The sequence below is a fragment of the Galeopterus variegatus genome, unplaced genomic scaffold (assembly GCF_000696425.1).
Source record: "Galeopterus variegatus unplaced genomic scaffold, G_variegatus-3.0.2 Scaffold731, whole genome shotgun sequence".
In the NCBI taxonomy this organism is placed as follows: domain Eukaryota; kingdom Metazoa; phylum Chordata; class Mammalia; order Dermoptera; family Cynocephalidae; genus Galeopterus; species Galeopterus variegatus.
The window spans coordinates 490090-515786 of NW_007726842.1; the positions used below are offsets into that span (position 1 = coordinate 490090).

Genomic DNA, 25697 nt, shown 5'->3' on the forward strand with positions numbered 1-25697 from the left:
CTGGCAGGCTTGGGGATTGACTGGATGTGACAGTGATGGGGGAGGAAGTAGAACAGGACAACTTGTAGGTTTCCAGCTAGAAAAACTCAATGCATGGCAATGGAGGTTATTAGGATTGGGAGCAGTGGAGAGAGCGCAGCTCTGAGTGGGAGGCTGGTCATTAATTCAGTGTGGACATGTCCCATTATAGACGTAGATGAGCTATCCAAGCCTTGATGTTGAGTAGGCAGTTGGCTGCAGGGGTCTGCCTGTGGAAGTCTGCTGAGGCTGGCGATGTTGATTTGGGAATTGTATATCCCTAGAGATGGCATTTCAAGCAGGAGTGATGGAAAAGGTGCCCAGGGAGAGGGAGTGAGAAGTACAGAGCTGAGGACAGCGTCCAAAGGTGCTCTGCTCTTTGGTGATCAGGTGGAGAAGACAGCAGGTTATAATAGTTGAGGAATAGCTTTAAAAATTAAAGCAGCATGTTATCATTGTGCTGTCCTATACTGTGTTTGCTATCTGTAATAATGTGCACGTCTGACAGTTACTGCTGCACGTGGATGAGAGAGATTATATTTAATGTTCCCAGATCTGCGAGACTAAGTTCTTTTTGCCCCTGTTCAAAGAAAAACCCACCAGGAGGAATTTACTCTTTATCATGTCATGCAATAGTAATTTTATTTTCAAATCATTAGAAGGAAGGCATCCTCATCTGATTTTCCTCAGTACAAAACCCCATCCTGGAAGCCTGATATCATCTCCTCACCTTCCTGAGAGCTTTGCTGACTTCAGTTGAGACTCTCAGCTCTAATCAAACACAGTATGAGCCAGACTCCTATGCACTTCTCTTGGTATTTCTTCCATCACCTGATTTCATTTTTTGCCTCTGGTCCTAGCATTTGGCTGCAGATTGTTCTAAGAAATTCATTACTAACTTACATGAGATGAACAGATAATGGGGAGCTGAACTCATTTTCTAATTTACTTTGAAACTAAATTCTAGATTGTTATAAAGAGGGGCGGTCAATGTATGATGCGTGAGAACAGTCTTTGACTTGGAATTTAAACAAATGTTCACAGGAAAGCATCCTTCCCCAGAACTGCTCCTGCGCATGGCAGTCGGGGTGGGGTAGAGGTTCTTGCTTCCCATAAAATAAATTCAATCAAAGACAGACATTCTGCAGGAGTCTAGCCTGCAAGACTCCCATTCAAAGCTAGTTTGCTTCTTTGAATTCCATCAAGCTTTTCTCTTAGTAACAGGAAAGTTTATTGTGTTCACCTTAAATGTAAAAAGGCCCCTTCAAGATGATGTCTTTCCTTGTCATAGAGATGCGTTAGAGGGGATCTTTATTTCTTGGCAGCTGAATTTCTGTTCTTCATCATGACATCCACAGGAAGAAATTAAATTTCTGAACTTGTGGCCATTTGAGTTGAATTGGCTTAATTTGCATTTGAGACTCAGAAAGCATTTGATCTTTGATCTCCTGAGGTCCTCCCCAGCTGAGGCTGGCATTGGCTGATGGTGTGTTTAAGTGCATGGATGAGTCTGCCTGGGTCAAACTTCTGTCCCTGCCACTTGCCAACTGTGTGAACTTGGGCAAGTCATTTAACCTAGCCATACCTGGGCTTTCTTATTTGTATAATAGCAATGAAACTAAGTAGTGGCCATCTTGTGGGGCTTACTGTAAGGTTTAAATAAGCAAGTATAAGTTCAGCACTTAGAAGTTACTGTAATATGTAAGCACTATATTAATTTTAGCTGTGTATCACCTCTATCCTGGGGCAGCTGACTGGATTGTGTAATAAGTAGTATGAGATGCTATTCATCAACTGTTACTATGCATAGTGTTGACATGTGCTTATCTGCTTTAGCTTTTCTTACAATAATGAGGTAGTTATTATTATTTTATCCATTTCACAAAGGTGTAAGTCCATGGTCACATAGCTAGTAAGTGGTGGGGCTGAGATTCAAACTCAGGTCTGTCTGACTCCAAATCCCTTTCACTGTACAGCTGGAGTGGGGAAAGAAGCCAGGATCAAGGTCATGTGGAGAGGAGGCCTTCTTGGCCAATTAACTCGATGACAAGACAGTTACAAAGAATCCCTGACCCTTGACATTTCTCCTAGAGAGAAATTGTGTGAGGAGAGGGAGTTGTGGAAGGGTTTAGGCAGGGCTCCAGTCTTCCTGGGATTTGGAATTTTCCCTCTTCTTGCAATCCTACCTTCTTTCAATTTCCTTCTTTATTAGGCCCTCCACCCCTTGTCCTTTAAATCCCCCAAACAGTGTGTGTGTGTGTGTGTGTGTGTGTGTGTGTGTGATGGGGGAGGGATAAATGAGTCAGGGTCTTGGGGCAGATTAGTGGCAGCTCCATTTCCAGGCAGTAGAAAGGACTTTGGTTTCTTAATCAGGAGACTCATATTCTGATCCTCTCTTTACTAATTAGCTGTATAACTCTGAGAAAGTCACTGAACCTTTCTGGGCCTTGTATGTGAGTTTGGGACTGGAAGGCGTCTGATATTTGGTGGTTTTAGTCATCCTTCCCCTAGATCTATGGCTTCTGGGAGCTTTCTTAGTGACAGTGATGATGTTGGTGGTGAGGTATTGGTGGTGGTGATGATGGTAGTAGAGGTGATGGTAGCAGTGGTGTTGGTGTAGGTGTTGTTGGTGGTGATGATGGTGGTGGAGGTGATAGTAGCAGGGGTGCTGGTGTTGGTGGAGGTGGTGGTGATGATGATGGTGGAGGTGGTGGTAGCAGTGGTGTTGGTGTAGGTGTTGGTGTTAGTGGAGGTGATAATGGTGGAGGTGATGGTAGCAGTGGTGTTGGTGTAGGTGTTGGTGGTGGTGATGATGGTGGAGGTGGTGGTAGCAGTGGTGTTGGTGTTGGTGTAGGTGATGTTGATGGTGGAGGTGGTGGCAGCAGTGGTGTTGGTGTAGATGTTGGTGTTGGTGGTGGTGATGGTGGAGGTGGGGGTAGCAGTGGTGTTGGTGTAGGTGATGTTGATGGTGGAGGGGGTGGCAGCAGTGGTGTTGGTGTTGGTGGTGGTGATGATGGTGGAGGTGGTGGTAGCATTGGCATTGGTGTTCATGGTAGAGGTGATGATCATGGAGGTGATGGTGGTCATAACTAACAATGGCCCTGACCTGGTGGTAGACCTGTACTTAGCATTGTGTATATGTTATCTTATGTAATCTTCCCAGTAGCTGGTGTTATCTCTGTTTTGCAGACGAGGATTCTGAGCTTTAGAGAGAAAAGCTGAGTATCCCCTTGCTGGGTGGAATTGCCCAGGTCAAGTAGAAGCAAAGCCTGAGTTGCCCAGGGAATATTTTCTTAGAAAATTTGTGATAGGCATAGGGCAGGAGAGGTGTCAATCTGGCCATCTTTACGTTCTGCCCTCCCCAAGTCCTCTCCCATGACAACCCAGTTGTACCCAGATGGAAATTTAGGGTTATCATGGTCAGATTCCATCCTCCCAAGGCCACATAGCATAGAGTGTAGGCATGGTGCCCCATCGCCTTTACCAGCTGCTCTTCTGGGTGCTTTCTCTGTAAGTTTCCCTCTTTGGCAGCCGACCCCAACCCTATGCCTAGGGTCTTGGCCTGCAGCTTCTCTGACGAAGACTTGTAGCATCTTCATGGGGCACTGTGATTTAAAGGGCCCCTGAGGTGAATTATATGGGGACCAGTGAATGTCTTCCAATATGTGTCTTTGATAAATGTGATTTTCTGTATCCTATATCTATATGTGTTCTGTTTGTAACCCATGAGGCCATCTTGGAGAGAAACAGAAAAATAAATGAGTTTTTAGTGTAGAGAACTCAGGGTTAGGCAGTCGTAGGGAGGGCTTAAGACTAAAGCTGCTGGCCCCTGAAGACAGTTGTCAGAACCCAAGACTCCTCAACTCTCATCTAGTCCTCCTTCTTGGGCCTGGAGGTTTGGTCTTGCTTGAATGAGAAGGTGATCTTTTTTCTCAATTTCCACTCTCTCCTTCTCTTCCCTGCAGAATGGGGATGGAAATGAACCCAGCACTGGTTCCCAAGTCAGGAGGGTTAATACTGACCCTTCTGGACAGAGACACCGACTTCAAATTAGACGAATGCATGTTAAATGCCCTCCTACCCCAGCCCCTTGTCTGGAACCTCTAACAACCTTCAACCCTCCATCCCTCTTACAAATGTTTATTGAGCAGCTACTCTATAATATAGTTTTCTGTTATGCACTGAGGATACAGTGAAGATAGAGTATCTTTCCCTCATTGAGTTTATGGTCTAGTTTACACTGTTGTGTTATGGTGATGGGGGTAGAAGTGAATGGTTTCGGTGAACTTATTGAAGAGAACTTGATATATACTTGTGGAGTCAAGGAAGGCTTCCTGGAGGCAGTGACACTTAAGAAGACACTTATAGACTAAGAGCTGGACAAAGCCTGGGTAGTCAGGGTGAGAAGAGGAGGCAGAAAGAAAGAGAGAAGGAGGAAGAGAAGAAGATGAGGAAAACATGGTCCATGCGGGGATCAGCACACTCAGAAGCCTGGAGAATGGAGAATACAGACGGGAGTCCTGACAGATCATGGGAACTGAGGAATAGAAGCCAGTGGGGGTGTGACACCTCGTATTATGCACTGAACTGTGCTTCCCCCAAATTCATATGAAGCCCTAACTCTACATGGGACTGTATTTGGAGATGGGGCTTTTAGGAGGCAATGAAGTTTAGATGAGGTCCTTCTCCAATAGGATTGCTGGCCTTATAAGAAGAGGAAGATCCTTCTCTCTCTTTTCTTCCTCTCTCCCACTACCATGTGAGAACACAGAGAAGGCAGACACCTGCAAGCCAGGAAGTGAGCCCTTGCCAGGCATCCTGATCTTGGATTTGCTAGTGTCCAGAACTGTGCAAAGTACATGTGTGTTGTTTAAGCCACTCAGTCTGTGGTATTTTATTATGGCAGCCTGAGCTGCCTAACGTACCTCATATCTAGACAAGAGTGGACAGAAACCACTTTCTCACCTTTAATCCTTATTGCAGATTCTATAGCAGTAACAGGACATGGTAGCTGGTGTCCAGTTTTACCTTTTGAATAATACAGGTCAGCAATACCTCCTAGCACACAGCCTTTGAGTGACGAATCCTCTCTTCCAGGCCAGTCAAGCTGTGGAAGAGGCCCCCTCCCCATGCTTGGCCTCCGCAGTCTGGGAAGGAAGGCCAGCCCTGGCTGGCTACTCCCTGCCTAGTCACAGGCACTCGAAAAGGAAAGAAAGAAGGAGGGGGTAGGGTGTGCAGGCACGGTTGCTTTTCTCACACTCCTGAAGTGCCCCTGCTGCCTCTGCAGCTTGGGCTTGGCTGAGTGCGTTTCATTCATCTGGCCCTAAAGGGAGCCTGCAGCGAGTGCAGACATCACCAGACTGGGAGGCCTTGTATGTTTGGACTCATGGGTGGTGTGAGTTTGGGCATTTCATCTCACTTCTCTGGGGATTCTGCTAGCTCACCAGCAGACTGATCTCTAATGCTTCAGCACCAGCATTCTAGAGTTTTAATTCTCTGCTATGTACAGGGAACTCAATTCTATTGGAAAGTGCAAATGTCCAGCTGTTCATCAATGGAAGTGGCATGGCTACTGCCCACGTGCCATGAGTTGATCCACGTAGGGGATGCCCCAGCCATGATCTTCTCCATCACAGGTCCATGGCTCCACCCCACCATCTTGGAGGGCATCGTGCCCCTTTGTAACCACCACCCACTCCTGTGTTGTGTGCTACTCAGGCATGTGGCTACTTCACCTGTCACGCTGAGAAATAGCTACGGGCTTTTGTACCTACACCACAATTCAGGAGTTTACTAACAGTGGGTTCAGAATAGACTGTTTGCATAGAAAGCCACACAGCTACATAAAGCTGAGATCCACATAGAAAAATATTTATTTAGCAGATTCCAATTGATCATTTATCATGCATCATAAAGGAACAGAGGCACTAAACCACAATGATGACCCTAAATGCTGTTTCCTTTGAGTTCAAGTGACTGTCCTACAGTTCCCAGACAGGAAGGTTTATTTTAGAAATATATATTTGTTATTGTAGAGATTTATAGTTTTTCTTCTTTTACAGAAGCTTGTAGAGCAGAATGAGATAGATGTAATGCTTAGCAAATTGCAGGCTATTTGGAAGCTGGCTTCTGCGCTGTTTCAGAGGTCACCCAACATGGTGGATGGAGTCACATGGGAAGAGAGTTCTTTCCTGGGCTGTCAAGTAGCTGGGGCTAGGCTGGGACATCAAACCATCTTTCATGGACAGAAACAGCCATCTGTGGCATGTACATCACTTTAAAGCTGTGGCCTGCATGCTTCTCTGAAAACCAAATCCCTTCTATCTTTTCCTAAAGAAAATTTCTCAATAGGAAAGAGAGCAAGAAGGCAGATCTGTTTAAACAAAGGTGATCAAGTTGATGGGTCATTGGAAAAGTGGCTGCAAGATGTCTTGGCAAGTCCTGGCAGGGTCAGAGGACATGGGATATAGGACATGGAGTTGGCTGTTAGTGGTGGGTGTGTTCAGTTCATGGCCATCTATGTCCCATCAGTGGTGTTTCAAAGCCTCTCCTCTTCCCATTGACAAACTTAGCAGCGAGTGGTGCCACACTCTCTGGCAGCCACCTGTTAACTGTTAAGGAACATGCCTGCAGCTCACTGAGTCACCTTCTCAGGACCATCCAAGAAAATAATAGAAAGGGAGAGGTGTATGTTGGCAAGGGCTACACACAACTTGGTTTGTGGTGATCTTGGAAAAAGATGGAGGGGGAGAGGGAGAAAAACAGAAAGAAAAGAAAAGAGAGATGCCATTGCTTTACATACTGGAAAACATGTAAAGAAAGGGGAGAAATGGAGGTGAAAAAGGAAAAAAGTGTGAGAAAATCAGAGGAAAGATGAAGGAAAGGGAGACAGAGAAAGGAGAAAAGAAGAAAGATAGGGAATAACGCTGGGGGAGGTCTGTGCTCAGGGAGGTCCCTGAGAGGCACCTGCAGGATGGTTGTCAAGGAGAGGGGCCAGAGGGAAGCAGTTCTCAGTTGCTGTCGGCTCAGTCTGCAGATGTTCATTAAAACATGATGCTTCAAAGGCAAGCAAGCAACAGTGAGAGAGCCTATACCAGTGCCCAACGATCCAGACTCCACCTCAGCTTACGCTTCTCTTAGAGTTCTCCAATTTGGGTGAGCATCAGAACCACCTGGTGGGCTTGTTAACCCCAGATTGCGTGGCCCCATCCCCAGAGTCTCTGATTCAGTAGGTCTCAGCTGGGGCCTGAGAACTTGCATTTCAAACAACTTCACAGGTGCTGCTAATGCTGCTGTCCCAGGGACTTGAGAACTGCCATCATAGAGGTTAGAGACTAAACCAAGGTTGGTGCTGATTTGGACTCCTCGAGTCAGATGAGGTCAATGAGTGAGATCAACTTCTCAACTGACTTGGAGAAGCAGATTGGTAAACACTAATATGAATTGAGAAAGTGCTAAAACCTTTTATTGGATGTATTTGTCTCGTCCTCGCTCTTCATTTGACTAACCATATGCTTACTTTCCACTGGCAATTGCCTTTTAAATGTCAGTTGACAAGCAGATGTTCCTCATCCTGCTATAAGCAAGTTAATTTATTGTCCACAAAACCTGATGGAGTGTTCTCTAACCATGCTGGTTCCCCAGCGCCTCCACCCACCCCACCCTGGTTGCAGCCACGCTGAGCCTCGCAGCCCTCAGTGGCGAGCTGCCATTGCACTCCTACCTCCTGTGCTCATGCTGTCTTTGCCTGGGCTGCCCTTCACCAGGGTAACCCTTACTCTCCTCTAGTTTCCTGTCTGAATGCTCCTGCCCGTGGGGAGATCAGCCAGCCCTCTCATTGCTGCTATAATGCTTTGCTCAGACTGTTCTCGTGGCCCTTAAAAAACCAGGCTGTGGCCACCTTGTCCTCTTCAGCTTTGTAACATTAGTACCTAGGACAGGGTCTGTAATATACCCCAGCCAATCTAGAAGCACTTGCCAGGTGAATAAGTGAAGTCCGAATAACTTAAATTGGGGAAAAGCGGGTTGGGGGGGTGGATATGTCTAACTCCTGCTCACTGTGGTCAGGGTTAAAGAGAAATTGGAAAATAGGGGCAGAAACGGGTAGAAGGAGGACAGAGAAGCCATAATAATCACAGAAATCCTAAATAATCCTTAACATCCCCCCTGCACCCCCAAGACTTCAATGATTCAGTAAAATGGGACTCCAATACCAGATGGAAAAGCAAATCTTTGGGATTTACTTAAATCTTTTTTTTTTTTTCCTTTTTGTCTTTTTTCGTGTCCGGCAATGGGATCGCAACCCTCGGCCTAAATAATCCTTAACATCCCCCCTGCACCCCCAAGACTTCAATGATTCAGTAAAATGGGACTCCAACACCAGATGGAAAAGCAAATCTTTGGGATTTACTTAAATCTTTTTTTTTTTTTTTTCCTTTTTGTCTTTTTTCATGTCCGGCAATGGGATCGCAACCCTCGGCGTCGCGCCCGCACCTCGCTCAGCCAGTGAGCGGGAACCGGTCTGTATGTGGGATCCGAACCCTCGGCGGGAGCACCGCCGTGCTCCCAAGCGGCGCACTGTAGCAGTGCGCCACCGGGCCGGCCCGGGATTTACTTAAATCTTATGAAATACCTTTGCTTGGGGGAGAGATCAAGTTTTCAGATCTTTTCTACTTAGTACTAGCTGAGTATTCTTTTCTAGTAGGTACTTATGTAAGATAGATGGATGGATGAATGGACAGGCAGGCAGACAGATGATTAGATAGATAGATGGTGGACAAATGGATGGATAAATAGATGATAGATAGATGACAAATAGTTGATGGATGAATGAATAGATGGACAGACAGATAAATGATAGAGAGACAGACAGATGGAGTCCTTGGAGGCTAGGTCGCCAGGTCATAACCTGAAGTCATACTTTGTTTTCTAAACATTGTTCAGCTCCTTTGACTTTGGGCTTTACCTTCCTTTTACGTGGGAAATATGTGCTCCAGAGTTTTGCCAAATGCCTGTTCATGAGGATCCTAGTTCTAAAACTGAAGCGAGATGTTGCATCAAGAAGGTGTTCTGTAGACCTTTCTCTCATTGCATCCCATGCTGTTAATGGTAAGCACTTCAGCCTAAAACTGGGGAAAAAAAGTCCAAAACTACAATAAAAAATCTTAATAGCCTCACTTGTCAATCTAGGGTAGAATCCAGTGTTCCGAGCAGCATGTCAGGATGAAGGAATCTTGCCACCCTGACCCCAGGGACCTTGGACAAATCACTTAGTTTCCTCATTTGTAAGAGAAAGGAGTTGTGGCTGGTCTCCAAGGTCTCTTCTGCTCTGCCGTTCTCTGATGACTCACTCTAAGATGAATTCTGAGGAACACACAAATAGTTACCTTCACTTTAAAGGTTAGAGGGGAGAAAACAGACCTCAGTGTCCAGGTATGTCAGTGCCACCACATCCCGGGCTGCAGAGCATAATGCACTTCTGAAGATTAAACCAAGCAGGCTGACTCAAATCCTGTTGAAACGTCAGGCTTCAGTGCAGGATGTTGTTGGACATCTGCATTCTTTCTGTTTTTTAAACAACGTTACTCTGCCGAGGATGAATCTGTGTCATCATCTAATGGCTCTTGTCATTTCAGTGTGGTGATCAAGGAGGAAAAATGAAAGTACTTTAGGCGGAAAAACAGATAAGATAGGAAGGCATTTCATAACCAGACTGCAAGGCTGTCTGGAGTATAATACAGATCTATCAATAATTCAGTTAAAACAGTTTACCTGCTTTACATGAGTGGGTTCAGTTCACTGATCTTCATTCAAGTTCACACTAAAGTTATTTCACTGCAGGCTGCACATTACACCACACAGACCAAAGCATTATAGATTTTTTTTTTCCAAATGTAATATACAAGTCCAAATTGATTGCAGCCAAACATAAATTTAGTCAAATCTTTAATACACTCTATTAAGGTGTGAATGAGACTTTAGAGCTTTGTCTTAGCTACAGAGCAGCTGGGACCGGAGTTGAACCAATCGCAAAGAGCTGGAATAGAAAGTTGCCTTTGGACATGGTATTTATTCTCAATAGTTGAGCATCTAAAATAATGAACTTTCCCCCCTCAAATGTAAAATGAACAATTACCTGTTATTATAAAATGACAAATTTTACAAGGGGGCTAGTTTGGTTTTCTTCCCCCACAAAGCTAACCTCTATTACACTGCCTGCCCACAGGCACATGCCTTACGGTATCATTGGCTGTATCTGTATGTCCAATGCTCCATTTTCCTAGAGCAAAGTTATCTTTCAAAACACAGGAAGAAAGGCACCAGCCATTTTTCCCACCTCCAGTTGAGGTGAGAGAAGTATATGCCAACAGCCCTGCCAGGTAGTTGGGACAATCTGCATTACTCCAGAATGGCTAGGCAAAGTTTAGAATGAAAAATGTAAAATACATCTTTATGCTTTCAGAATTATTTAGGCTTTAAATGATTTGGAGTTCCCTTATATGGAAGGCTTTATATGAAAAGACTGGATAAACCTGTTCTGCACTATAGCCAAGGGTGCATACTCAGAAATATGATCAGGATTTAGCACTGGTTGCACTGTAGTATGATAAATACAGGCTACGTGGGAGAGTCCCTGGGCTTCCTTAGTTTGACATGACTCTCTGGGTATGTGGCTGGGAAAGGGACAGTTGGGGGAATGGAAAGAGGGGGGAAATAAGGAGGCTTGATACTTTGGAGAGGGGCTAGGAAGGCTTATTTTACTTTTTTTTTTGCTGGCTGGTATAGGGATTGAACCCCAGATCTTGGTGTTAGCAGCACCACATTCAAACCAACTGAGCTAACCAGCCAGTAGGATGGATTATTTTAATCTGTACTGTCCAGTATCATAGTCACTAGTCACATATGTCTGGTCTCAATTGAGATGTTCTATAAAAGTAAAAGCCAGCCGGGTTTTTAAGATTTAGTATGAAAAAAAGAATGAAAAAACATCTCATCAATAATTTTTATATCTGTCGCATGTTGAAATGACATTTGAAAATGATAAGAATTGGGGTATGTTGGATTAAATAACACTATCAAAATTGATTTCACCCATCTCTTCTTGCTTTTTGAATGTGGCTACTCAAAATTTTTAAATTACATAAATGACTTACATATTTCCAGCAAATAGCACAGCTCTATACCCATTTTATATGGTGGAATTATGGTTAATTTTTACTTTCTTGCTTGTGTTTCTGTATTTTCTTTTTCTTTTCTTTTTTAAAAAAATTTTAACTTCTCAATATACATTGTAGTTGATTTTCGTGACACTTTACCCGTTCCTCTTGCCCTGTTTCTGTATTTTCAAACTGAAAATATGAGGAACAGACAATATTGTGTCTTGAAGAAAAATATATATACCATGGATTTTGGAGTCTGGCAAGTATGTGTCTCAGCTACACCACAACTAACCTTCTCTGAATCTCAACTTCCTCATTTGTTAGATGAAGATAATAAATGTTTTGACTTGACCAGATCAAAGCCTACCAGGTTGCTGTCAAGAGTGAGAAATGTCTGAGAAATTAGCAGAGGGTGCTTAGCACAGAATCTGGAATAGGGCAAACAATAAATATTCAGCATTGTTCTTGATTATATCTCAAGACCTGTCAGATGCATAATTTCTTGATCCTATTTCTAATTCAGATCTGTCTCTCTCTTGTTCCTCAAGATCATACTTGCTGTCATATCTTCCTACTTCTATACCCAGAAAGCTGTACTTCTCCTTGTTACTGAGAATCTCTGGTGTGGTTTCCCATTTTCTGCTACTCATTCAGGCTGAGCTATTACCCACTTATTTACTTTAGCTCATATCAATTTCAGAACAAGAATTTTATACTTGCTGGCTTAAACTACCAAACCAAGCTACAACTCTTTATTTGCCTCTGTCCCTCGCCTCCTACCTGGATGCTGGGTCTTGCTTTTTACCGAACTCTGCTTCTTTTGATGGGATGATCAGTCAAGGATAACGTATGCCAGGCAAGTGCATGTGGGAAACTAACAGAAGAAAGGGTCATGTAAACAAGAAATCAAGAGAATGAGGAGTGAAGAAGGAAAGTAATTTTATAACTTCTCTCCCCTTGCCCACAATCCATCTTCTTTTCTCACTGTCTTTGCCTGTTGGCTTTAAAAGCTGTGCTGTGTTCAGCCCTCAATAGGTACAAGGCACTTTTCATGGTCTTTCTAGATTCTCGCTGCCTGAAGTACAACCCCCCGCAGTGTAGCATGGCACACATCTAAAACTGTGTGATCAATTTCCATATTCTGGAAAATAAGTCCTCAGGTGAAGATGGTTGTACTTGTTCTCTGAAATTCAGTGACAGGGAAGAGAGGAAAAAAGGAAAACGCTGTGAAGACACGTTGCTTCCCCGGGTGTGGTAGGCTTCCTAGTTCCTCCACAAATAATGAGATGAACCTCTCAGTCAGAACTGCATGAGATGAAAACAAGGAGCAGGAACTTAAGGATGAATTTGGAGTAGCACAGGTGGCTGGAGGCATCTGTGCACTGCAAAGCAGTGAAAAAGTCCCTGATTTCCTATGCAAGTTTTTTTTTTTTAAGATCAAAAAATGCTGATTTTTTTTTTTTTGTTTCCATCCAGCAGCTGTAACTAGGTGATTCAGAATATACTCTCGATTTAAGGTGGTATTTTTTGCCTTTTCATCAGATCAATATGTTACTTTACCTATTTTATTTTTAGATTTACCGAGTGTTCTCAGAGTAGGAAATTCAAAGAAAAGAAATAAGCAAATTGGTTTGTATTTCAAAGCTTGGGCTGAGTTTTGACAGGAGAAGCCCTTGGAAATTAATAAGGGATGAGAGTTTCCCAGACCCTCCTTGATGACATATAGGATTTGTGGAAGATTTGTTGTTGGGGGAGCTGAGTAATTTCAGCATCAGAGAACTCACCTAGGGTTGGTCCCTCCATTACCAGGCAAGGGATGCTTAGGTAAGTGTGTGTGCAGAAGAGCTAACCCTGGATGTGTGAACATGGCTGTTCTTCCTGTAGCATTTATTAATAAAACTTTACCATCAATCACAGTCAGGAAGCAATCATTGCCAACCATTGCTTCTCTGTGGTTTCCTAGCATATCAGAAGGCTTGAAAATGTGGATAAATTTTCCTTATTATTATATTATGATTCAAATTTAGGAAAGGGAGGAGGCATTCCTGAAAATGCAAATACCGCTTTAAGATATCAGGTCTACATGGGAACTTACATTCTTGTATCTTGGCTGCTTGAGAAAAGAGAGAGCACATGCTCTGCACATTCCCAATTTTCCTTTCCTTTGTCACTGTAGATAAACTCTCATGATACTGTGATTTCAGTTGTTTGCAGTCTATGTAGCATCTTTTTCTCTGTCAGCATTGCAGATTGCATAAGTTGAAATGCAAATATGTGGGCATGCAAACAAATGTACAGGCAGTCAACATTTGATCCACAGAGGGGGCCACTGAGTGTTGTCTCTTCTCTGGGGCCTGATCGTTTTCAGGCTGCTGACACTGCAGCTCAGTGCATGTTACGGGCTGAATCTGAATAGTTTTATATTTTCCATTGCCCCCCCCCCACTTGAGAGTGGATGAGATGATTTATCTAAAAGTGTCTGAAAAGAAACGGAGGTCCTGTTGCAGATAGCATCATGATTACAGGTGTGCACACCTAGCACTTATATATCCAAAGACACTTTCAGTGACAGGCTATTCCTCATTTTGCATCCCCTGAAATTTAATGCAAAATGTGTCATTAAATACGCTTCTTCATTACCAAAGGGATTCTACTTCCATTTGACTTTAAAATATCACTGGGTCTTCTCTGTGCAGACATCCTTTAAAATACAAATACTGTTTCATCTAATATGGCTTACTGTATGTATATATCTATTTCTTTAAAGCAAAAGACAAAACCAGATTTATGGACAACATAAAGTGCTTTCTGGATACACAAACATCAATGAAAACATTATTAAAATTAACAGGTGTCAACAGGTAAAAATAGACTGTCTAAAGCATTTAATAGTCTTTAACACAGCCAACTCCCCCCGGCTTGAAACAGTGTTAAATTCTCTTTTGCTAGTGGCAAAAGAAGCTGTCAAGCACAACATTGAAAAATTGGTACCATATCCTGGCCAGTAAGTACAGAACTGAGGGGCTAAATATTTTATGGTTTTTATTTTCTATTTTTTTTTTGTTGTTGTTGTTCTCATGCTGGGTTTTTTTTCTGATTTTTTTTTTAACCTCTCTCTTCTATTCTTGCCTGCTCAGGGCTGATTGTTGTGACATTGGCCGTATGCTGGATGCCCAACCAGATCAGGAGGATCATGACTGCGGCCAGGCCCAAGCACGACTGGACGAGGTCCTACTTCCGAGCGTACATGATCCTCCTCCCCTTCTCGGACACCTTCTTCTACCTGAGCTCGGTGGTCAACCCGCTGCTGTACAACGTGTCCTCGCAGCAGTTCCGCAGGGTGTTCGGGCAGGTGCTGCGCTGTCACCTGACGCTGCAGCACGCCAACCAGGAGAAGCGCCTGCGCGCCCACGCCGCCTCCACCACGGACAGCGCCCGCTCCACCTGCCGCGCGCTCATCTCCGCCTCCTCCAGGCGCGGGTCCTCTGCAAGGAGAACTAACAAGGCTTTCTTAAGCACTTTCCAGAGCGACGCCACGCCCGAGGCTAAGCGCCAGCAATTGAGTCTCCGGTCACCAGATCCCAACTCGGAGACAAAACCAGCTAATTCTGCCGCAGCGAATGGTCTTCAGGAGCATGAAGTGTGAATGTCAAGTAAGGAAGCCTCGAGTGGGCACCGGCCCTCCCACACCAAAGCCGCACTACCCTCACACAGCAGTCACAAAACAAACTGTGCCCCGTCAGGGACAGAATGGAAGCTAGAGGCTTTGGAAAAGGCAGGTGCCCACCTCCGTGACTTCTAAGGGCTGATTCTGCCAGCTTGACCTTGACTCTGGTTACATGTCAGAGGGGTGAGCTCTGGCTCCACCCCCTCCCTTGAGTACACACTGAAGATTCAGTCAGACTGAATTTATTCAGAGCTTACAAAAATGTTTTACAAGGAGCTCTTTCGTTATTTGCAAAGGAACAAAAAGAGAACAGACTCCCCTCCCTACCCAGAATATAAGGACACCCAGAAGAAACTTGGGGAGGTGGGGGAGTGAGGCCGGAAGGACAGTGCAGGAGGGAGTGGCGACTCTTGCAGCTTCAGCAGTGTGCCAAGAAGAGGGCTAATTTGAGGAGCAGGACAGTGGTGGGGAGCCCCGGCCTGAGGGTCAAGGCAGAACTGCCCCTTTTCTTGGGCCTTGGCCCGTTGCAAAGAGGAGTGTTGCAGCAGCTGATGCACACTGAGTTCAGTTTCCCTGGGGAGCAGAAGGACTGGTACCCGGCCGAGGCGATGAGACAGGCTGCTGAGGATGCACACGACTTGCGGTACATGATCCCTGCAACACAGACCCAAAGGAGCTGGGTTAATGTGCGCCAGCCAAATCCGTAGGGACAGCTCTTCCTTACTTCCCCCACAGCCCAGACACTCGGGGACCAGGGGTGCCTCCCAAGTACACAAGGTATATGGTGAAAGAGGCAGTTGCCATTTCACTACTTTTGACAAAGTCGTTTCAACAGCTATTGTAGATGCCAGTACCACTGAATAAAGAGCTGTTAATATCAAAGTCTGGTTTTTAAAGTCAGAGTTCACACTGTGCACTAGACACAGAGCTTTTTATTTACTTTTTTTTTTTTTTTGGTTCAAACTGTCTCATGTCAGTGAGGACTACAAGTGATGCTTCTAGATCAGATCTCTGTTATTGCTTTGTAAGTGACCAAAGAGAGATGGCTCTCGACTATGTGTTTATTGACTCCTGATATTCTTTGAATAAAGACCAAATCCCAATGGAAATAAATTCGATTCCCAGTGAAGGGGCTCTGTTCTTTCCCAGATTTGAGGGATCTACTGGATTAACTTAGTAAAGAGGTAGCCTGGCTGACAGTGTGACCAGTACAGCCTTATTCTCAGGGAAGAAGCTTTGCCCTTTGGGCCAAAGACCATTTGCCAAATTGGCTGGCACTCATTCACATACACTGTCTGGGCACAGAAAGGAGCTTCCCAGGAAGTCTGGAAGGCTCATCTGAAGGAGCATGTGTGTCCTGTCCAAATTGCAGAATAGCTATCAAATTAGGGTATCCTGGGTAATCATTTGACTTTTTACAGCTGGAAGTCTACTCAATTCAAATAATAATAACAGCTAAGCTTATTTAAGGGCTTTCCTGTTATGTCAGGCACTATTCAGATGGCTATAGTGTACCACCTCATTTACGGCCTACAGCAACACTCCAAGGGAGGTCCCCATGATCATCCCCATTTTACAGATGGGGCACCTGAGGGCCAGAGAGGTTTAGTAACTAGCCCAAGGTCGCACAAGTAGCAAGTGGAGATGCTGGGATTTGAACCTAGATTTCTGGCTTCAGGCCATCAGGTCTACATTACTGTATAGCAAAGTGGACAGCCAATTAACCACAAAAAATGTTGGGATTTCTATGGGGGGGAGTGGGGGGCTTTACTCTGGAGATACGTTGTGTGTGTGTGTGTGTGTGTGTGTGTGTGTGGCTGTTTTATCTCTATGAATTCCCCCTTTTTTTTGGACAGATAACTACTTAGTTCTGGACTTGGAAGTGAATGGTCATAGCCCGCTGCCGCCCTGCACAGCTGAGGGACATCCCACCAGCAGCTGCAGTGCCTTTCCCACTAATGCCCTCCCTGTAGGTGTGGGGGCAGCTGTGGTTTTGGTTAGGGCTCCTTCTTCCTTGAGAATTGCTGCTTTGGGTCGTGTAGAAACAGCAAAGAATTGAAGTGCCTAAAACTTCCAAGTGGGAGGTAAAGAGGTACTTTAGATTTACCTTAAGATGTGCAATTTTATGTCATTTTTTCTTATAACTGCATGTTTGTAAGGACTGATTTTCTAAACACTCTTAGAAAATCCTGGGAGGGAGTTGCTCTGGTAAGATAAAGCCCATGTACAGAGGGTGTATGTGCACCTGTTTGGGTGGGGGAAGCACTGTTTGATTTCTAAGGAATATGCTTCAGGATGTTGCCGTTTACAGATTTCCCGTGGTCTCTACACTTTCTATCCATTGCCCCTTATAGGAAATTACGTTTTACTCACTTTTTATTGTTCGATATTAAAAGCACTGTCATTTGTCAGTTCAACTTCAATGAATTTTTTCCTTTAAGTGAATTTTTAAAATTCAAAAGTATTTATTGGATATATTTTGTACTGGTCCTCCCCAGAGTCACCTCTGAGGCTGCTATGAGTTTGGCGCGCCTCTCCCAGGCCTGTTTCTGTGTTCACATATATGCCCATGGAGAATGAAAGTGTGTCCACCTGCACACATTTGTTAAAGGGCTCACACCTATATGTTGTTTTGCTGTTTGCTTATTTACTTGATGACATGGCTGAAGGTTCATTTTTAAGTCTAATTTTGCAAGGTTAAGGATCAGTGATGGGGTAGGTTAGCTATATAATACTGCATGAGGTTCCGAAGAGATGGACCAACAGGGTACTCCATCTGTACTCCATAGAGATCCTCACGTCTCTAGCCCGAAATAATTTAGCTGCACAAGGGAAGGTGGAGGGAGGCGGGTCTGTGGCCAGGCACAAGGTCTCAGGTTGGTGGTTCACCAGGTGACACCAGAAGGGCTCTCTGAAGAGAAGGTTGAGAACTCCATTGAAAGGGGCCATTCACTGGATGCTGAGAGAGGGAGAAGAGAGAAAGGGGTCCGATGTCCAACGGTGTGCCCACTGACTGCCTGTCCACTCAGGGAGGCACCCTAAGGAGGCCCAGGGGTAATGATATTTCCAGAAAGATCCATGCAGGAGGGCCATGAGCATAAGGGCAGCTGTGGGCCCCCAGAAGCCTCCCACAGTGCAGGTCCAAGTCTGGAAACTAGAAGTAGCAGTGCTTTGGGTGAGACTGGATGCGATTAAAGAGGTTTCCAACCAGATGAAAGGAATGCGGCCCCAACAGGCATCAAAGTAAGTGACAGGCAACGGGCTGGTGTGGGGATATGGAGGATCTGGCTTTGGAGAGGTTCAAGAACAAAGAGAAAGTGCTCTTGTGCTAAACTGTGGGCGGCGGCAGAGGAAGCAGGTAGGAGGTGTTGTACTAATAGGAACGGGGAAATTCAAGATTAAAGAGGGCTTTGAGAAAACAAAAAGGTATTTTCCTCCTCCTTTTGATCAAAATTAACGTGGTGGAGATCACGTGGTGCCTCTGAAAAATGTGAGATGGGGCCGAGTGGGGAGGCTGGGGCAGAAAGGCTGATCATTTGGAATCTGCAAAGAAGGGAAACAAGCCGCTTCTGCCAGGGCCTCAGATACAGAAAGAAGAACATTCCAGGTCCATCCTAGGCTCTTCAGTGGGCAGGATGGGGACAGGGGGAAGGTCCAGTGGCACACGGGAGGGGAGTGGTCTTAGGAAATACTGAGAATTGCCCTGGAAGGAGTTAGGTCCATCCTAGGCTCTTCAGTGGGCAGGATGGGGACAGGAGGAATGTCCAGTGGCACACGGGAGGGGAGTGGTCTTAGGAAATACTGAGAATTGCCCTGGAAGGAGTGTGTGATTTAATATCACATAGGCACGGCCGCTAAGGAGCTTTAAGAAAATGCCCCTGGAGGAAGTCACTATAGCCTGAAGTGGTGGCACAGGTGAGCGAAGCCATAGGACGCAGCAGGGGGTGCAGATGTGTAGAACTGGGACTCAGACTGAAAGAAAATAAGGGATGTCTCTAGGTGGGGAGGGCCCAGTGGGGGCTTGGAACTATTGACCAGTTCCATCACTCACATGCTTATCAGGATAAATTCCAAGTGGATCTAAGATCTAAATGTCAGGAAAAATAAAAAACAAAAAAACATAAAATTACTAAAGACACTTCAGAACCCTGGGAGATTTCTTTGATCATGTGGAAGTAGTAAAGGATATTCTATGACATGACACCCAGTAGCCATTGCAGAAAAGACTGGTGAAATAGACTATGAAAACAAAACGAAATGAAACAAAAAAAACCCCTCTGTCTCATAAAATCACTAGAAGTAAAAAGACAAATGAAATAGTGGGGAAAATACTTAAAACTCAAATCACAAGGAGCAAATTTCCTTAATTATAAAAAGGTCCTAGAAATCAGTAAGGAATTCAGAATAAATAATAAATCAGTAAGGAATAAATAAATAATAACCCATTAGAAAAATAAGGAAAGCAAATAAACAGACAGTTCACAGAAAAGGAAACAGAAAGAGCTTTGAAACACATGAAAAGATACCCTCACTCATCATAGAGAAGAATGCAAATTAAAACTACATTGAGATACCATTATTATTTATCACTTGGGCAAAGATCCAAAAGTTTATTATCACCATGTTCGTGAGTCTTGGAAACAGGCCCTTTACACACTGTTGGTTAAGAAGGTAAACAAGTGTAAATTCCACGAAGGCAACGTGGCAATAGCAACTGCCAACATTACGAACGCACGTCTCTTTGACCCAGCAATTCCACTTTTGTGAATTTATCCCGTGGATATATTCCCACACATTTAAAATGACTATACAGAAGGTTATTCATGGCAGAGTGTTCTGCAGTGGCAGAAGAATAGACAATCACTCTGTCCCTCACCAGGGGACTGGTAAACACCTGGTGTCTTATCCACACAATGCAATTCCACACAATTGTAAAATGGTGAGGAATAAGCTCCAAGATATTTTAACTATTTTAAAAAAACAGGGCTGGCCCATGGCTCACTTGGGAGACTGTGGTGCTGACAACACCAAGTCAAGTGTTAAGATCCCCTTACCGGTCATCTTCTAAAAACAATGGTGAGGAATAAGCTCCAAGATATTTTAACTATTTTAAAAAAACAGGGCTGGCCCATGGCTCACTTGGGAGACCGTGGTGCTGACAACACCAAGTCAAGTGTTAAGATCCCCTTACCGGTCATCTTCTAAAAACAAAAACAACAACAACAAAAACAAACAAACAAACAAAGAAGAGATGGACATTTCCTCCCTACCTTCCTCTCCTCTTCCTCCTTTCCCCCCCCACTATTTATTTAACAAATGAGTTTATGCTTCTTACTGTGTTCCAGATATAGTAAAGAGCTTTACAAATATTAACTCATTTAATCTTTGTAATAACTCTAGTGGAAATCCCTATTTTGCAAATGGGGAACCCAAGGCAAATAGAGGTTAAGTAATTTGCTTAGAGACCATGTAGGTAACATGTGGTAGAGCTGAGATTTGAACCTAGGAAGTCTGGCTTTACTATCTATGTTTTTAATCATTCCACTACTTTGCCTACCATGCTGTGATATGCATCCACAGGGAAAAAATGGCAAAAATTACACACGCATACATACATTTTGCATACATATACGTAAAATATTTCTGCAAGAACATTCAAGAAAGGGGTAATATTAGTTATCTCTGGGAGGAGTGCTGAGTGGCCACAGGATAGGGGTGGGAAAAACAACTATAGACCCTTTTTTACATTCAAAATCAGAACCATGATGGGGGTGGGGAAGAAGACACAACAACCAGAATAATTCTTTGAAGTTAAGACAAGTGAACAGATATGATGTTGATGTAGGGGGAAGGGGGAGAAGGAAGGGGGAAAGGAGGATTGGTAAAGGGACATGAAAACCAACTACATTATATACTGATAAATTAAAATAAATTTTAAAAAAGTTAAAGAAAAAAGAAATCAGAACCATGAGAATGAAGTACCTTTTAAAAAATGACCTTCTAAAATAATGCCCCAATAAAGCATTTTATCAAATGGCTTTTCTTTCCTGTGTAGCCCAAGGCCCATCCTAGCTGTGTCCACTAGAGGGCACCTGGGCATGAACACGCCCTCAAGAAGAGTCACAATGAGTTACCCCAAAGCCCAAGTCTCAGGGCTACAGGGCAGGGGTACTTGTGTCTGTCTTTCTGTTTTTCCTTTAACCCAGCCTCCATGAGCTCAGGTCTGGGCCTCAGGGAAGAAAGGCTGTGAATCAAAGCAGCCAGGGCCTTCTCATGGATGGCTGGTGGGAGCACAAATCGGCATGAGAGCAACAGGAAGGATCTATAATAATTTAAAATGTACAAGTCCAATAGTTCCATTCCTCAGGATTTACCTTTCAAAGTAGAACACACTTTCACATCCTCAATTGAGAAAAGATTCATTTATACTACGAGCTGCTAAGCAGCAGTTAAAAGGAAAGCGCAGAGCTCTATTCTGATCTGGAAGTTTCTCAATAATTGGAAAAATGAAGTTCCAGAATGATATTTCAATATACCATTTTGGAAGGAAAAAAACCACAAAACAATAAATACAGTTCGTGCTCTGGTGGTGTGTGGGGATGTGTGTGTACAAGTCTAAGAGTGTGAGTTTACATCTCTAAGTAAAATCAGAGCAAGAGGCTCCGAAGAATATGCACTCAACAGTGTGATGTATGAATGTTTTACAGTGGGAATATATTCATGGATTGCATCTGTAATTACAAATTAAAAGAATTGGGAACTATAAACCAAGTTGGCTGCTTTGAAGTCTCTGAGACCTGGATTAAAGAGCAGCCTGTGGCACTGGGGTAGCAGACAGGGGTCTACCCCACGGTAGCCAGAATGCAGCCCAGCTCCCAGATGGGGCTTCCCTGGAACCTCAGATGGGTTGGGTGAAGGGAGCCATGGCTTGGCATGCTTCAGCAGCACCGTGGGCAGGAAGTGAGGGCTGGGCTGCTGCAGTCAGGGCTTCTGTTTCCTTGAACCTTCATGGCCGGCAGGGAGCCCTCAGCAACATGCCACTGCACGGTTAGGGCAGGAGAAGGTAATGGCCGAGAGCAGGCGTGAGACACCTTTTGGAGACTTCCCCATATAGGAGACAGATGCTTCCTGCCCCCCTTCCCTGTGTGATTTTTCTCTTAATTACCTCTAATACACGACATAGTTTACTAATCTATCTCCTGCCATAATGTGCCTAGTACATAATGACTCATAAGCTATTTACCAAACGAATGAATGAGTGAAAGAAGAAAGAAAGGGGGAAGACAAGAGGACAGAAGGAAAGAGGATAATTTGAAGAGGGTCCGGAGGTTCCACTATAGTGGTACTTTTCTGACTCCATAAAACTAAAGCACACCTCCAGGCCTTGGCTGACACAGGGAGAGCTGTGAGAGACTGTGATCTTGGTAAGGGAGATTCAGCCCCAGAGCCAGCAGGCTGGGCCCGTTGATGAAGGACTGTCCATCAAACGGGGCCGGGCTAATCCCAGTGTGGACCAGCTCCCCACGCTTCACCCTGCAGGGGTACCGGGGTGTGTCCTGCCAACGCCAAGTCATTTCTCACGGTGTTAATCCGCAGACCAGAAGTGTGCTTGTGGAACACACCACCCACTATCACCAAATTAATCAAGCCACCCAGCGTTTAAAACTTTAATCCTCTTTAAGTCTTTAGAGAGGTGATGGCCTCCTGGGGGCTCTTGGATTTAGATGGGTGGCTATGCAGGCTTGCTTTCAAAATACCACAAATTGTTCTCCCCGAGGAAGTCATTTGTGTTAATCTGCCTTATTTAGGATGTGAATGATGGGCATGCCGAGGGATGAAGGAAAAAGTAAATAAAATACTGAGGTTACTTCTAGAGGAATTCATTCCACTGCAGCAATTGTACCTGTTCCCAGGGACATGGGAAGTTAGACTATCAAGGAATTTATGTTCCCAGGAGTTATGCTGTAAAGGTAGCCTATGGAAGTAAGGAGAATGAGACTGAATCTTCTCTGTACCCTACACACTGGAATTAAATATATGTTTTGATTGAAATGAATCCAAATAGATAGCACAAAAACATTTCTGAGCCAGTCCAAGTTCAATGAGCTAATATGTGTAAAGTACTTGGGAAAGTACCTGGTACAAAGAAGATGTTCAAGGAATTTATGTTCCCAGGAGTTATGCTGTAAAGGTAGCCTATGGAAGTAAGGAGAATGAGACTGAATCCTCTCTGTACCCTACACACTGGAATTAAATATATGTTTTGATTGAAATGAATCCAAATAGATAGCACAAAAACATTTCTGAGCCAGTTCAAGTTCAATGAGCTAATATGTGTAAAGTACTTGGGAAAGTACCTGGTACAAAGAAGATGTTTGGTGCTGTCATAATTATTATTATCTGTCTGTGGGACATTTTCTGATTCCTGCCCTTAATTTGTACAAGTAGCTACTTGTTGAATTTACACACTCAATGGCACTTAACTCAGAGAGGACAGTGACTTCAATAAAAACTGATTGATTTGCTCTGACATTTAAAATTACTGGCTCCTCTTTTCCCCACAGTTTTACACACTCCATCTCTGTTCCTCTTGAACTATATTTGGGTCGCAGCTTAGCAGACGTGTTAGTTTTTCAATCAGATGGAGAAAGACGGAAGGCAAGCCGGGGGACGGAGCAGAAGGAGGAAAAAGAAAGAAAGAAGTTTTGAAGCTGATGTGGATGCTGGATGGCCTCTGTCTCCTTCTTTGCAGCAAGCACTCTATCAGGCATCGAGCTCACTTTACAGGGTTGAATTATTGATTACACGGAGGAAGAAGAAAGACGGTGTTTTCGCTTTCATTGAGTCCAGCTCTTTTTGTCTGCACCTAACACAGCTGGGTCACCACAGCTTAGTGGGCAGAATAAAAAGTGCCTGCAACAACTCTGCTGGAAGGAAGTCCAGCCCAGCAGTGGTCTCGGCTTTGCAATTCCACCTTCTTGAGAGGTAGAACACACTTCTCAGGCTGGTGTTCTGCCTCTGAAGTCTGAAGGTTGACCTGGCTGGTAGCAGACAGGTGTAAAAACTCTTTAATGCAGCGAATTGCTACCCCTTTGACCAAAACCTTCCTTCATCAAAGTTCTTTTCCATGTGCTTCACTAAGGGGCTTAAGGGGCTGGCCAGACAGCACCCACTGCCCAGGTGGAAGCAGTGTTAGAACTCCACCAGTGAGAACTGCTGAAGCAGAGGCTCTCAGACACTCATGTGCACAAGAATTACCTGGACATTCCTTAAATATACAGATTTCCAGAACTACCCATGGTGATTCTTACATAGGTGGTCGAAACTTCCAAAGTATGGCTTTAGGGAGGGGGAGGACACATGCAGACTCTAAATGCAAATTTTAATTTATCCAAGGAGAAATCTTTTCACTAATGGCAAAGATTTCACTACGCATTACAGCCTGGCTCCTGCTCTACATCAAGGACTGGGGGAAGCCTCCGACAGCCCTGACAATCTGCAGCTATGGAGAGTGAGAGATGAGTCAGTTTCTTCTTCATTGCTTCCCAGGCTCTTTCTTCATTGCGTTCACTTCCTTTCTATACCATTGTCACGACTGATCTGACCTATCGGCCTGCTCAGAGGACAGGCTCCATCATGTGCCCGCCCTCTGAGGACTTCAACTGCTGACTGCATGTGTGCTCACCATGCACCACTTAGCACACATGTGAGGTGACCAGGGGAGAGGTCCAGGCTAGTGCTGGAGGCAATCGGGCCAGTGCTAGTTTGGCCACTGCCCACTAAGGTGGTTTCCTCTTTTTGGCTCTTAAATATCCCACTGGGGTGGCTTTTCCTATTCAAAACCTACATTGTATACAGTGAATTTCAATTCCAGGGTTGGCACACTTTTTCTGTGAAGGGCTAGATAGTAAGTATTTTGGCCTTTGCAGGCCAAATGGTCTCTGTCTGAGCTACTCAGTTCTGATACGTATGGTAGAAGCAGCCACAGACAATACATGAAGAAGTGGGTGTGGCCATGTTGCAATAAAACTTTATTCACACAAACAGGCTGTATTTGTCTGCTTGGGCTTCCATTACATACCACAGCCTGCATGGCTGAAACAACAGAAAATTGTTTTCTCAACAGTTCTGGAGGCTAGAGGTTCAAGTTCAAGGTGCCGGGAGATTTAGTTCCTAGTGAGGGCTATCTTCCTGGGTTGTGGGCAGCTGCCTTCTCTCTGTGTCTTCACAGAGCCTTTCTTTTGTGTGTGCACGGAGCGAGTGAGCCCTGGTGTCTCTCTGCTCTGCTGTCTCTCCCTCTTTTTTTTTTTTTAACGTCAATTGATAAGGAACAAATTTAACACAAAGATTAACATCCTCATTGAAAAAGAACTCTTAAAAATCAATTAGAAAAATCTAAGCAGAAACTCGGTGAAGGACATGAGTAGATACGTTACATCCCCAAAGAAACACTCCTGTCTAATAAGGACACTCTAAGATGTTGTTGCAGGGCCTGAGCCCCACCACCCCTCAGAGCCCCAGGGGCTTTTGGTTCAGGGGCTGTTGGTTTCAACTCTGTGGTCACTGGGTCTGTTTGCACAGCCAGCAGTGGTGGGGGTGGAGGGGATGGGATGGGGCGAAGCCTGCTGTAGTCCCAGGCGCCTGGGGGGTGAATCTCTCTCCCTCTTTTATATGGACTCCAATCCCACTGGCTCAGGGTCCTACTCTCATGACCTCATCTAACCCTAATCACCTTCCAAAGGCCCCATCTCCAAATACCATCACATTAGGGATTAGGGCTGTAACATAAGAATTTCGGGGGGGGGACACAATTCAGTCCATAACACAGGTGATGGGTTGGATTTGGCATGGGG

At 44.5% G+C, this 25697-nt stretch overlaps 2 protein-coding genes across 2 annotated transcripts in view; one reads left to right on the forward strand and one right to left on the reverse strand.

Annotated features, from left to right (window-relative positions):
- GPR39 (G protein-coupled receptor 39) overlaps positions 1-14975 on the forward strand; it is a 193027-nt gene extending 178052 nt beyond the window's left edge. Inside the window, exon 2 of the mRNA XM_008571858.1 lies at positions 14315-14975. Coding sequence (XP_008570080.1) covers positions 14315-14823 — 509 coding nt within the window. The 3' untranslated portion in view covers positions 14824-14975. The remainder of the gene's footprint in view (positions 1-14314) is intronic.
- A 95-nt stretch (positions 14976-15070) lies between these two features.
- LYPD1 (LY6/PLAUR domain containing 1) overlaps positions 15071-25697 on the reverse strand; it is a 28002-nt gene continuing 17375 nt past the window's right edge. The window contains exon 3 of the mRNA XM_008571857.1: positions 15071-15498. Within this exon, the coding sequence (XP_008570079.1) occupies positions 15263-15498 (236 nt within the window). The 3' untranslated portion in view covers positions 15071-15262. The remainder of the gene's footprint in view (positions 15499-25697) is intronic.